This window comes from Microcebus murinus, chromosome 10, assembly GCF_040939455.1.
Source record: "Microcebus murinus isolate Inina chromosome 10, M.murinus_Inina_mat1.0, whole genome shotgun sequence".
NCBI classification, from domain to species: Eukaryota; Metazoa; Chordata; class Mammalia; order Primates; family Cheirogaleidae; genus Microcebus; species Microcebus murinus.
The window spans coordinates 9,898,193-9,912,867 of NC_134113.1; the positions used below are offsets into that span (position 1 = coordinate 9,898,193).

Sequence of the window (14,675 nt, forward strand, 5' to 3'; positions counted from 1 at the left end):
ACGTAGCGTTAAGTTGGAGCGGACTCAGCGGCGGCCGCCATTTTGTGCAGTCGCTGGGAAGGAAGGAGACGCCTGAACCGCGGCGCTGCCGGGTTTGAGCGTAGCCAAACCTACCCACCGTTTTTATAACCCCGATTCTCTGTGTTTTGCTCCCGTCTCCGACGAGAGAGGCGGCGACGGTGGCGTCTGCGACGGGAGACAGCGCGTCGGAGCGAGAGAGCGCTGCGCCTGCCGCCGCCCCAATAGCGGAGGCGCCGCCGCCATCGGTCGTGACCAGACCGGAGCCGCAGGCCCTCCCGAGCCCGGCCATCCGTGCCCCGCTCCCAGATCTCTATCCATTTGGGACCATGCGCGGAGGCGGCTTTGGGGACCGGGACCGGGATCGTGACCGTGGAGGGTAAGGGAGGAGGAGAGGAAAGGCCTTGAGTGTGCGTGGGGCGGAGGCAGTTGCTTCCCAAGGAGCCGGAGCTGACCGCAGGCCCCGAAGCCTATCTCTCATTGCGGGAGGCGAGGCAAAATAGCGGTTTAGTGCGGGGCCTCCACCGCGGGGTCACTGGGGACCTGGCGGGCGGGGCGGCGGCGGCCTGGCGATGCCAGGCCTCTCCTTGCGGACGACCGTCGTGGCGCGGCCCGGCCCGGTGGGGAGCGGGAGCGGGAGGGGCGGCCTGGCCGCAGCAGGCCCGAGCCCTGTTTTGGAGCAGACCATTTGATGTCTGTAGGCTTCGGCGCTCATCGGCCGAAAACAGTTCAGCCTAGGAAAACCTCGAGCGAAATGGCTTCCTTTACGTTCTCTTTTGAGATTCACTGTTAATGGGGCTGGAGTCCGAAAGGCCGACTTCTAGTTTAAAAATTAGTTTTAAATTCTTTTCTGTCGTATTGTAAATAATTCAGAGGACGTACATTGGAAAGTAATGTAACGTAGTTTCTTGCTATGTAAATGATGGTGTTTGGAGAAGGGAGGGTTGTTTTGGTTATCATAATTATCTTTTTTTTTTTTTTTCCTTATTTCGGTCTTTTTTCTCCAATTGGACAGCAACATTAACTTCTCGGCCTAACTAGAAAGAATTTAGTATTGTAATGCCACAGCTACTGGGTTGGAAGTTAACATGGGATTAAACCTGAAGACCTCGCTCATTGAGATTTAAATCTTATGGTTGATTAAACGAAGACGTTGCTTTCGGGATAGTTTTTGTTTGTGCTGTCACTGTTTTAGTTGTAAAAGTGTCTCTGAATACAGAGTAATGTGATGCCACTTCTTTATATATACATATGACCTTGGGTGAGATTCTTAACCTTTGTCAGCCTACTTCTATATCTGAAGAAGGGGATAATTGCCTTTACTTTGCTGTGTTTTCTGGAATTAAGAGAGAATTGTTTCATTGTAGTAGGTGCTCTATTATTTTTATTCTCTTCAAACATTTTTGGTTTTTGTGGTTCAGATAAATACCAGACTTACTAGTCATAAACACGTCAGTTATCTCTTAGTTTACAAAGTAAGAATTATTTAGATTTATGCCTTTTTAAGAAGGAAAATGTTTGATAGTAGTGTTCAATTTGGAAGGCTAGAAGTGGAATGTTTACTTAGTGTTTCACAGTATAGCTAAGTTTAGAAGTGAATTTCAGTACAACCACTTAGAAAAAGAATTTAGCATAATCTAGTACACTTGAAAATGACCCAGTAATTCCTCTCTAAACTTTAGACTGTAAGATCTAGAGAAATCTTACACGTGCCCCAGGATGCATGTATAAATATTTATGCCACCATTGTTCATGACAACAGGATAGTGGAAACAACTCAAATGTCTGGGTCAGTTGTGGATATTCATACGATTCAATACAATACAGCAGTGAAAAAGAAAAAAAAACTTGGATTAACGTGGATGACTTGAACATGTTGCGTAAAAAAAGCAAGTTGTGGTAGAATGACACTTTTGAGGATACATGTAAATAAGACAAGTAAAAACCAAGGGAATGGTTAGGAAAATTCAACATAGTAGTTATGGTGAGTGTTGTACATTTGAAATAGACAGGTGAAAGCAGTCAGCATACTGGTAACGTTTTTTATTGTTTTTACCATGAGTGCTTTAGTATTTCCAAGAAAATTATTTGAAGAAAAGGGGGAAAAGTGGATTACTTATCCATACTTGGTTTATCCCATATTGACTCAGAGTATCAGATGACTTTTTAAGAAAAAACTTTAAAAGTTCATTTCAAACAAAGCATTCTTTCGTAATTTCTGTGTGTGCTCTATCTCACCATGAAATTTTCTCTGATTTGAATTGCTGTTTAAAATAGTGTGATTTTTCCCAAGTCACAGTGGTGTAAGAGAATAAAATTTTATATAAAAAAAATAGTGTGATTTTGCATGTTAAAGTGTGGCATCGATATGCTTAAAAGTTCTACAAGGATAGAAGGCTCTTGAATTTTGAAGTCAGCATTTATTATAAACATGGGATGCAGCATATTTTCTAAGAACTCTTCAACTTATGTTTTTAGCGTAGACTTATGTCTTGAATAAATAGCCAGGGAAATAAAGAGAAAAGGAAAAATATTTGAGAATGATCAGCTTAGAATAAAGCTTAAAAGGGACACTACTTTCAAAAGTTTTATTTTCTCCTTGTAGATCATTATTAGGTCAAGGTTTGGGTATTACTGGAATGCAGCAGTGGCAATGAAAAAACTTACGTTCTAGGAACTACATAAATGTATCTGAACTAGGTTGACAATCTCTAAACAGTGAGCTTTGGTCATTTTTATTCTATGATTTGCAAGACTTTCTATTTCTTGATGAGTACCTTATTTACAAATGCTTTAGCCCTTTATTTACAGAAGAGGGGAGACAATTCAGGTGGCCTTTTGGTTTGTTCAATATTGAGCCTTAAGCTTGAGGCATATTAAAGATGTCATATGTGTATCCCTGTGCTATGTGCTTTTCCAAATTTTTCTTACTGGTTAGCAGTGGTATAGATGGAAATATCCAAGTTCTGCTTATCGAGTGTAGATAGATACCCAGTGATCCCACTAAAATTTCCTGCTGTCAATCTTTGTATGTTTGTATTTAGAGAAATATCTAGCTGGTTAAGCTAGAGTTCTAATCCTTTGAATTGCAGGAAATTGAGGTCCTTTAAAATAATATAACTACTGCCTGTCAATTATAAAGTGGAACATAAGATGATATTATGAGTGGTAGAGTGGGGAAAGGAAATTAAATTCAGTTCAGTGTTTTATAAGGAGTAAGGAAATGGGATGAAAAAATACTGTATACAATTTGAATTCCAAACAAAGCCCTGCACTTTCTATAGATTGAAATGGGGAAGGCCATCTTAGTGTTAGGATTCTTCTAGAAAAAGAAGCTTCTGATTTACATTTCAGGTTTGGCTAGTGGTTGTATTCATATTCCAGTTGAGCTTGCCTATTGTAAAGGGTATATAGAAAAGATGAAATTACAAGTAATCTGTTGAGTTTGAGTTTTAAAAACCTTAGGTAAGGCTTGTTAGTGTTTTCTTCTATAAATCAGTAGTACCATTTGCCTGGGAACAAAAAGGAGATATAAGGTAAAGGTGGAGACATGGAGGAAGGAAAGTCCATAAGTCTTTATTCTGGCTGTTTTATTAGTGTAAACTAAAGATGAAGACCAGCCCACTAGTCCTGTACAATTCTAGGTAGTTTGCCTTTGCAGATTAGGAGACAATAGGAATGCTCATCATATTCAAACAGGAAAGGAATCCAAGAAGCTATTCTAAGTTTGGGGAACTTATTTGGACTGTATTTTTCTCCCTGTCTACAATCTTGCCCTTAATTTAAGCTTAAACTAATGTCTTCTTTTACCTACGTGTCTGTTACACAACAGTAGAGATTTGTATCTGTTTTATTCATTTTAGTATCTCCAGCACAACTTAAAACAGTAACTGGTACATAGTTGGTACCCAGTAGCTATTTATTGAATGAATGAGTGAATGCAGTTAATGTTAACTTGTGCTATTTACTGTGCCAGATACTTTTTAAAGGACTTTACACATATTAATTGATTTCATTTTTACAGGACCCTCTCAAATAGGTGGTGGTATTATTTCTGCTTTGCATGGGAAACTGAGGTGTGGAGAAGTTAAATAATGTGCTCCAAATCATACAGTAACTTGCAGAATCAAAATTTAAACCTTGTCTGGTTCCAGAATCAGTGATTAATCCCCATGATGTATTTCTCTAAATACAAGAATTTAAAATGTTCTAGGACTCTTTTTGCCTATTTTTATGGCACATAAAATATGTTGCTTTGAAAATACTAATGAACTAAAAATGTTGGTGTTTCTAGATTTGGAGCAAGAGGTGGTGGTGGCCTTCCCCCGAAGAAATTTGGTAATCCTGGGGAGCGTTTACGTAAAAAGAAATGGGATTTGAGTGAGCTCCCCAAGTTTGAGAAGAACTTTTACGTGGAACATCCAGAAGTGGCAAGGCTGACTCCAGTAAGTTTTTGTGTGTATGTGTTTCACTTGTTTTATGTATAGGTTAAGGAACCAAACAGACTTATTTTCTAGAGTTTACTCATCTACTGCTTGCTATTGCTGTTTTATGTTTTATTCAGGTGCGGTGATATTTTTCTTACGTTCTTATTAAGACTGCTGATAGTCATAAGAGGGACCTGTTTAATTAAGTACATGATGTATTACTTCATCATGATTTGTTTATAATCCTCCCAGTCTCCTTGTTAGGCTTGATTAAAGTAAAATAAATATGAAATTGGCATTGTACAGTTGTGTTTGTTTGGACTCTTCTATGAAATGGCTATTTAGAAGAAAGTGTAATGGAAAGAACACTCAAGCCCAAGTTCCATGTTTCTCCCTTTTCTTAGTTCTGACCTTGGGCAAGTGACTCTTTTCAAGTATCTGTTTTCTCCTGTGGAAAATGGAACTTTTAATTGCCTGCATCATTAATTAACTCAAAGTTGAAGTGCTATGAAAGCACTGTATAAAGTCTTAAACATTTTTGCCATTGTAACACTGAATTGGATGATAATTGTTCAGCTAGCTTGGAACATAAGGTTTTGAATGTTTAGAATAACTTGTTTACTAACTTGTCCGTCTTTTTCTTCCATAGTATGAGGTTGATGAGTTACGCCGAAAGAAAGAGATAACAGTGAGAGGGGGAGATGTTTGCCCTAAACCCGTGTTTGCCTTCCATCATGCTAACTTCCCACGTAAGTGTTCTTCGTTGCAGAATCGATCTTGATTAAATTTGGTTGAATGCTAAACATGGGTAATAGGTTATTAAAACTTTTTGACCCAGGCTCAGGATGTTGAAAAGACAAATTAGAAGCCTTATATAAAGGTAACAATATATTTTATGTAATTTTAAGAATTTTTTTATTTTTTAAAGCTTGCTCAGGGGTTAGTGGTAAATACCTTATTGGTACATCAGAGTTCCTGATGTTTTTCTGTTCTCCAATTTAGATGAGAACTTTTTAGAGTTTTGCCTCTGCCTTTTAGAAGACAGACGAATGGGATTGCTTTCTAGCTGGGTGTAATATGAGTTTGGTAAACAGTGACTACCATGTGCCATAGCCGTAGATGCTTTAGGGCAGTGGTTGTTTTTGATAGAAGTGTAGATGGCTATAAGCTGGTCAGAGAATTAGTAAATTAAAAAAACACTCTTTGGAGAGATCTAAAGCTGGGTAAATCTTGCCTTTAAGCTTAATAGTTTTTAAAAACTTTTCTGTGCCCTTGGTTTTACTTAAAAGCAGTAAAATGTTTATTCTCTTACAGAATATGTAATGGATGTGTTGATGGATCAGCACTTTACAGAACCAACTCCAATTCAGTGCCAGGGATTTCCATTGGCTCTTAGTGGCCGGGATATGGTGGGCATTGCTCAGACAGGCTCTGGGAAGACGTTGGCGGTAAGTACCAGCAAGTGAAGATCTTTAATATTGTGGTAACTCATTTTGATATTTAATTGCCACATATATTCTCAGTTCTTCATAAAAGTGTAATTGAGGTAGTATAAGTACTGTTACAGCTTTTTAAGCAGTTAAATATATTAAAGCATTTTATGTTCAAATTGACATTGCTGTGTTTAGCACTGGTAAGTTCTGTTTTTCATTTTCCTATTTAGGCATTATTAATTATGGGGAGGAGTTAGAACTATTAAGATAAGATAGTTTTGGTAAATAGTATAAAACTGTCATTTTTTCTCCCCCAGTATTTGCTGCCTGCAATTGTTCATATTAACCACCAGCCATACTTGGAAAGGGGAGATGGCCCAATTGTAAGTGTGTTTCAGTTTGTTTATAGTTCTAAGAATAACTGCAATTTAATGATTATTGTGTTCAGGCACTGTGCTTTACATACATGTTATCTGATTTCATTTTTAATTTTACCTTCCATATCTGAAAGTGGTATTATCCCTATCTTGCTTGGAATTAAATGACTTACCTAAGGCACACAGCAATTGGCTGAGCTTAAATTTGAACCAAAGTATTAGTTTTAAGGAAACCATGCAATACTGCCTTGGTATATAGTCACTCATTGTGCAGTAAATTCAAGTACAGTTCTTAATTGCCCAGTGATGCTGTGAGGGATACAAAGGAGGGATAACAGGAGGTCTCTGTCCTAAAGCTTTTACTATCAGGTTGCCCATATTTATTCTTTGTCGTTAAATACTGTTTTTGTAAATATTTGTGGGGCAGCACAATTTTCTGCTTTGATCATTTTCACTTACACTATTTTGTGTAAGATTTGAGTAGTAGTCTCCAAACATTTTTAATATATTACACTTAATTATTTTTTTAAAAATTGAGATCACACTTGCCACATATATTTGTAAATAATGTGTTCACCAAAAAATAATGCATTACTTTGCTTTGTGTAATATGTAGTATATTTTATATGGCTAATGGGAGTTGGCATTATTATCATCAACTAATATCTAACATATTAGTACACAGAGTGAGGTTCATAATTTGTTAATAGTATATATGATAACCTGTTTCAAAGAGTTTTGATCTTGTATTGTTTCGGCCAGATTATATACAGTCTTGTCAGATTACATATAAATTATTGTTTTTGTCTAATGTACCTGGTGAAGAACTTAAAGAAGTCAGAAAAATGTCAGCTCAGCCATTTTCTTATTGATCTGTTTCTTGTTAATATAAGTTCATTCCAAATCTGAAATGCTCCAAAATCCAAAACATTTTGAGTGCCAACATGATGCTCAAAGGAAATTACATGCTCAAGCCTGTAATCCTACCTGTAATCCTACTCTAGGAGGCTAGGATTGCTTGAGCTCAGGAGTTCAAGACCAGCCTGAGCAAGAGTGAGACCCCATCTCTACTAAAAATAGAAAAATTAGCTGAGCATGTTGGCATGCATCTGTAGTTCCAGCTACTCGAGAGGCTGAGGCAGGAGGATCACTAGGGCCCAGGAGCTTGAAATTGCAGTGAGCTAAGATAACACCACTGCGCTCTACCCAGGGTGACAGAGTAAGATTCTGTCTCAAAAACAAAACAAAAAAAACCCACCTCTAGGTAGTACAATCTGTAAACTCACTTAAGTAGTACATATGAACTATAATGAATTATGATGTTAAACCAAGTGATGAGGGATCCAGTATCATTCCATGTGCTAATAAGTTGTAATGATTTTTTTCACACTCCAATGTACTTATGCTCTCGCCCCTTCCTACCTCCCACTGTGTCACATACTTAGAAAGTAATAGACAATAAGGAAAGAATTAGATTACTTTTTTGTACTTCATTATTGGTTTGTTTTGTTTGTTTTTACATGGGATGGATATCTCAAGTATGTTTCTGTTTCAGTGTCTAGTTCTGGCTCCTACCAGAGAGCTTGCCCAGCAGGTACAGCAGGTGGCTGATGACTATGGCAAATGTTCGAGATTGAAGAGTACTTGCATTTATGGAGGTGCCCCTAAAGGTCCCCAGATTCGAGACTTAGAGAGAGGTAATATATTGTAGTATATAAGAATTATTATTTTATCTTAACTTTACCAGTTTCTTTTGAAATTGAAGAAAATAGTGGGGTTTTGTGAGAAAATTCAGTATTTCAGCAGCTTAGAAATTCTCAGATGTGGTTAAAGTAGCTATTTTGGGAGAGTTCAACATGGCTAGAGACTCTTAACTTCATGAACATTTGGTGAGTGTACATAAATTATCTTTGTATCACGCTTTTGCAAGTACTGTGTTAAAATTAGCTGCTGTTATGCAGCATTGGGTACAACTACCAGACTAGAGCTGGTGCTTTTTAGTTTGTTTGCTGAGGCTTGTACAGTGTATAAGAGTCCTAAATTGGCTTGATCTTTGATTTTGTTTTACAGGTGTTGAGATCTGCATAGCTACTCCTGGGCGCTTGATAGATTTCCTGGAGTCAGGAAAGACAAATCTTCGCCGATGTACTTACCTTGTACTGGATGAGGCCGATAGAATGCTTGATATGGGCTTTGAACCCCAGATCCGTAAAATTGTTGACCAAATCAGGGTGTGTAAAGCTGATACTTTCACTGTCTTTATGCCCTTTGTTGCAATCCTTAGTCTAAAAGAAAGCCTTTCCTTTCCTGATAGCCTGATAGGCAGACATTGATGTGGAGTGCAACCTGGCCAAAAGAAGTAAGACAGCTTGCAGAGGATTTCCTTCGTGATTACACCCAGATCAATGTAGGCAATCTGGAGTTGAGTGCCAACCACAACATCCTCCAGATTGTGGATGTCTGCATGGAAAGTGAAAAAGACCACAAGTATGAATGAGATTTCACTCTCTGATAATGCTGATAAACCTTTTCTTAATAATCTAAAATTAACTGTTAGAGAAGCCAATATTTTTTGAGGCCTGAAAAAATTAAAAGCACTGTTAGCTTTCTAATAATCTATCCTTTATATCAGCAGTCCCCAACCTTTTTGGCACCAGGGACCAGTTTCATGGAAGACAATTTTTCCATGGACCAGGGTTGTGGGGTGATTCAAGTGTATTTCATTTATTATGCAGTCAGACCTTTCTGGTAATGATAATCTGCATTTGCGGCTGCTCCTTGGCGCTGGCATCACTGCCTCAGCTCCACCTTAGATCATCAGGCATTAGATTCTCATAAGGAGTGCACAACCTAGATCCCTCGCATGCACGGTTTGCAGTAGGGCTCGTACTCCTATGGGTGTGAGAATCTAACCCTGCCACTGATCTGACAGAGGCAGAACTTATGTGGTGATGCAAGCAACGCGAATGGCTGTAAATACAGGTGAAACTTCACATGTGTTCATTAAATTTTTTGAAAAAGTAATGAGAAAAGAAAGTATTGTTGCTTTGGGAGTTGCTATTGCAAACCTACTTATTAGGGCAGCCTTTCTGTGTGGTGACTGCATTGTTCGTCTTGTTTTCAGATTGATCCAACTGATGGAAGAAATAATGGCTGAAAAGGAAAATAAGACAATAATATTTGTGGAGACAAAGAGGCGCTGTGATGACCTGACTCGAAGGATGCGCAGAGATGGGTGGGTACAGTGCCAAGGTTTACAGTTTACTGGAATTTCTAAATAGGTATTATGAATGTTGTGTAGTACTGGAGTAATACACTAAAGCCTAACATGTAATTTGTTCTTCTCAGTGAACATAGTCATCTATTTGTGTAGCTTAACCTTATCAAAATTACATGATATTAATAGCTCTTTTTTAAGCTTAGTTTTCCTCTTTAAGATTTCTAAAATATTAATCACTTTTCTTCTAATAGTTGGCCAGCTATGTGTATCCATGGAGACAAGAGTCAACCAGAAAGAGATTGGGTACTTAATGGTAAGTTCAAAACTAAGCTGTTTTTTGTGGGGTTTTGTTTTTTGGTGGTGTTTTTTTTGAGACAAGGTCTTGCCCTGTCACCATGGCTAGAGTACAATGGTGTCATTATAGCTCATTGCAAACTCAGCTTCCTGGGTTCAGGCAATCCTCTTGCCCCAACCTCCTGAAACTAAGCATTTGCCATGCATTTTTTCCTAAACAAATGTCCGTGCTCTATGTCAGGAATCAACAAACTTTCTGTAAAGGGTCACATGGTAAATGTTTTGGCTTTGAAAGACCATATGGTGAGTGGTCTCTGTGGTGCTACTCAGTTCTGCTGTTATAGCACATAAGCAGCAGGTCATAGACACAAGTAAAGAAATAGTTCCAACAAAACATTTGCAAAAATAAGCACTGTACCAGATTTGGCCTGCAGGCGAGAGTTTGTCTAGCCCTGCTCTAGTTAACTGAGAATTGGGGATACTTCGCTTGTCTCCTTGGTCCTTTAAGGTCCATAATGCTAGCTCTTTATACTTTTTCTCAACTTTTAAACCACTCTTCATTAGTTTTTTCCTTCTGATTATAAAAGTAATTATCCCTTGGAAAATTTGACAGTTAACTGAAATGTTTAAAGGAAAATGATCCTTAATCATTAAGTTACATACCTTAACATATTTCCTTCCAGTCTTCTGGGTTTTTAGGATTACTTTAATGGGAAAACCATTGAATAAAATGGAAGAGGCCATATTTAAGAAATAATAAATGCATATTTCTTGGGAATGTATGTATATTTTTCATTTCACACATCTTTTAAACTTGCCTTCCCCCTCCCCTTTTGGTTTTATTTCATTTGGGAAATAGTTGTTTTTGTTTTTGGTTTTTTTTTTGAGTCAGATTCTCACTCTATTGCTCAGGCTAGAGTGCTGTGGCATCAGCCTAGCTCACGGCAACAGCCTAGCTCACGGCAACCTCAAACTCCTGGTCTCAAGCGATCCTTCTGCCTCAGCCTCCCAAGTAGCTAGGACTACAGGCATGCACACCATGCTCAGCTAATTTTTTCTATGTATTTTTAGTTAGCCAATTAATTTATTTCTATTTTTAGTAGAGAAGGGGTCTCACTCTTGCTCAGGCTGGTTTCAAATTGCTGACCTTGAGCAATCCACCCGCCTCAGCCTCCAGAGTGCTAGGATTATAGGCCTGAGCCACTGCGCCTGGTCGGGAGATAGTTTTAAGGGGGAGAATTCTAGCTTGTGTTAATTCTGTTACAAATTGCTACACTTCTTTGAAATATTTGATTATCAGTAGAGGTGACTTTTTTGTGTATTGCCCTTCTGCCTAACTAAGATGAGTAATAAAGATTTTCAAAAGAATTACTGTCTTACATCTAAAAGGCCTTGACGTTTTCCTGGTACTGTTACTTGATATTTAAACATGGTAGGGTAAACAGGTCAAATGGCTAGGATTGTTTTTTTCATTGATTCATTCATTTTTTTTTGCAGAGTTCCGTTCTGGAAAGGCTCCCATCCTCATTGCCACAGATGTAGCCTCCCGTGGGCTAGGTTTGTATAGATAGGTGTCTCTGTCAATGGTACTTGTATCTTTTGGTTTAAAAATTTGTCATTTCAAATTTAAATTTACAGTTGTGTATACATGTGTTTAGATAAATATTTAAACAGAAGAATACAAAGTGTGATTTCCCCCTTCCCCCACAATTTTTTTTTTTAACTTTGATATTTTTTCTTTTATTTTCAAAGTCTCTTCCTGCTCCTGACAAACAGGCTTTAGTCTGCAGCAAGGCCTAGGCATGACTATTCAAACAGTTAGAGGGAGAGGAGACATTGGGTTGAACAGCTCAACTTCTTTCTGATATTCTGTTTTCTGGCTACATAGAATGATCCTCATTAAACCTAGCTATTATAAGCTAATTTCTTCAGTTATGCTTTTCCCTATACTAGTCTATCTAAGTTAGATATATATAGAGGTCCAGTTTCATGAATGCTTATTAAATGGGATTTAATAAGTCTGTAATGTGATATTCTGCAATTAAATCTGCATTGCCCAATTTTATTTACTGAAGTAAAATGACACTCAGTTATTCCCTACCCCTACCCATACTTATGTATAGACAGATAGATAGATAATGTTGTCTAATTTAAGAGCTTAATTTGAAGATGATTTTCTGGAGTTTTTGACCCATAATGATTTAAGATCTATACACATATTTTGTAATTTAGCCCATTGTTCTGAGCTAAGCAGGTCTAAGTCAAAACGTTTATGTTTAAAAAAGATTATTTTGATCACCAGGAGATCTTTAAATTTTTGACAGGTATTTTAATTTCTTGCCCAATATAAGGTGAGAACTATCATATTCTCATATACTATTTAATTTAATTTAAAGAGAACAAGTATTCAAATTGTAATACAAAAGTGATGAAGCCTTTTTATCCATTACACTCATCATTCCCTCCTTCAGAGGTGGTGACCTGCAGCCATGACGGAAAGTTGTCTCTGCCCTCTGAGGTCATGTCTGGATCTGTGCCGTTAGAACTTGGGCCTGTTGGGAGACGAGGCGGAGACCTGAAAGCAGTTTCATGAAAGCTTTCAGTAATGGTGGTTTTTAAACAGGCTTGCTATGTGCTGGTAGCTTCTTTGTGCATCTTGCCTAGACAATTAAAAATATTTGTTCCATGTCCCCCTGCATTTCTGAACCAAATAAATTGGCTACCATTAGAATAACTTAGACTCTTCATCCCACCCCCACTCATCCAAGTGAGGGGAGAGGGAAGGTATCTGAGTCTGTTTCTTGTTACTCAACATCAGTGCTTATTTTGGGCCCCTTTGTTTGCTGCCTTGTAAAAATCAAAAGAGGGAGAAAACCCACTAAAATGGCAGAATTCTGACCAATGTCCTACAAGATCCTGGAAAGTGAAGGCTTCTACCTCATAGACAGGGGTGCAATTTTCAGCTGAGTCACCAGGCCTTTTTTCCACTTCCTGTCGAGAGATGGTCTCTTAAAAGTTCCCTTCAGGTAAGTTCTCCATTCCCATGATTTTATAATAGTCATCCTTAGGCTATCACTATTCCCTTTCCACTGAAATATTTTTTACTTTTCCTTTTTTTGTTTAAACTACATACTGTTAAACTAAAAGTATTGAATTTATTTTGTTTTGTTTTTTAACAGAAGCTTTGATATCAGCTGCAGATCACTCAGTACATGGCCGAGACAAATCTACATTGGCCCGAAGCAGCTCTAGATGAGCCTATTGGCTAGTCTTAGTCCCTCCTGATTAGTGATTGGAGATTTCAGGCCATGTCATAGGGCTTTTCAGACAAAATGTTCTTATCCCAGGCAGCTGGCCAAAACATTAACTTTTCAATTTCTTACCCTGCTACAGCATCTTCTAAAAAGGCAGCAAGATAATATTGTGGCAGTGCACAAATAACATCAGGGCAGGCTTGACTGGAGAAAACCAAATTCTGCGCTTGCTCTTACATTTGCCCTCAGCCAGCTATGTGTGTGCACACAGAGGATACCTTTCTAGTATGAAGAACCTGCACCATGTCTGCCCCCTATTGAATCCCCCAGAAATACTTCCCAAGTATTAGTGTCTGAACTGCTGGCTCCAGCCCTCAGTGCTTTTTGCTAGGAAAGCACACTTGTGTGCATCCAGTGCAGTAACTCCAGTTGCTCTGCTGCCATGGTCGTATACAGTGGGATTGTCTAGGAGCATTCTCTTAGCTCTGAAGATGTCGTTGGAGTATAATTCCCCACCCCTTATCCATCCTGGCCCTGCAGATTTTTTTTTCCTTTGTTGCATCAACGACCCTAGCCGGAGACTCAAGCTGCCCCCTGTGATAAGTGCCTTCTCGTCTTTCTGGTGTGATTCAGGACTTTAGGGGTCAGTAAAGACCGAGGAGCCTTTATTGTAATAAGAAACAGACATAATGCCCCTTCTTCACAAGCCCTGTAACAACAGCTGAATTTTTTTTTTTTTTAATCATTTCCCCTTCTCCCCTGAAATTAATCCAGTCTGGGCAATAGATGCAGTCTGACCCTTTGGATGTAACTTACATTTTTTTATTAATTATTTTTTTCTACAATCACCCCAATTATCCTTGGGGGAGGCGTTGGAGGACCTGAAATTTTTACCCAAACCCAGGTTCTCCGGCGCTTGGCAACCAAATGGGGCTACAGAGAAGCATCTAAGCCAGTTCACAGAGCGAGCGTGTGTGGGGACTTCTCACTGCCACGGACCCTTGATGCATGCTCCCCGCGCTCCAGTGGTCCCGTGTCAGAAGGCGGAGTTTTCGAAAGGAGGCCGCCAAAAATAAAAGGCAAAGAGACGGGATCGGCTGCAGCGGTTTCCCAAAGGAGGAGGGAGTGTGCATCGGTCTGGTAACAAACAGAGAATGTTTTTTAATTATTTATATCACAAAAATCTGTGTTTTATCTAGGATATTTTCTGAATATTCTTTGTAAAATGCAGATTTTTTCCACAAAACAATAGGATTCTTTGTTATATTCTTAAATTTGTTTGTTTAAGTAGGTTAAAAAAATACATTTAGCTGGAAGCATTACACTAACATTTACATATTTTAAGCATTAGGTTATTTAGCCCAATTCCCAGCAGTAGACAGAATATTAAACTTGCCTCAAGGTTTCATGGTTTTTCCCACATTCTTTGGCTATTAATTTAATTTTCCAGGTTATGTAGATAATCTTTGATAACTGAAACAAGTGCTGAGTTCAAATAACCTTGAGTTGAGCAAAAAACTTCATTTGGCAGAAGCTGGGCTTGATAGTACAGTCAAATTTTAGTGTAATGTGCTCTTGTGATAATTGAAAGGGGAAAGAATGTGGATGTTTCTGCAAAGGAAAATAGGTGTGTACTTGGCTCTGATCAGTTT

The 14,675-nt window shown here is 38.5% G+C and overlaps 1 protein-coding gene across 2 annotated transcripts in view; it reads left to right on the top strand.

Moving 5' to 3' along the window:
- The window catches only part of DDX17 (DEAD-box helicase 17), an 18,929-nt gene continuing 4,254 nt past the window's right edge, over positions 1–14,675 (top strand). The window contains exons 1-11 of one of the 2 annotated variants that reach the window (XM_012741818.2): positions 1–397; positions 4,313–4,463; positions 5,095–5,194; positions 5,760–5,893; positions 6,196–6,261; positions 7,811–7,952; positions 8,326–8,486; positions 8,570–8,742; positions 9,380–9,490; positions 9,727–9,788; positions 11,267–11,326. In XM_012741818.2, coding sequence (XP_012597272.1) covers positions 348–397; positions 4,313–4,463; positions 5,095–5,194; positions 5,760–5,893; positions 6,196–6,261; positions 7,811–7,952; positions 8,326–8,486; positions 8,570–8,742; positions 9,380–9,490; positions 9,727–9,788; positions 11,267–11,326 — 1,210 coding nt within the window. In that variant the 5' untranslated portion in view covers positions 1–347. The remainder of the gene's footprint in view (positions 398–4,312; positions 4,464–5,094; positions 5,195–5,759; positions 5,894–6,195; positions 6,262–7,810; positions 7,953–8,325; positions 8,487–8,569; positions 8,743–9,379; positions 9,491–9,726; positions 9,789–11,266; positions 11,327–14,675) is intronic. The other variant, XM_012741819.2, reaches the window with a different exon arrangement.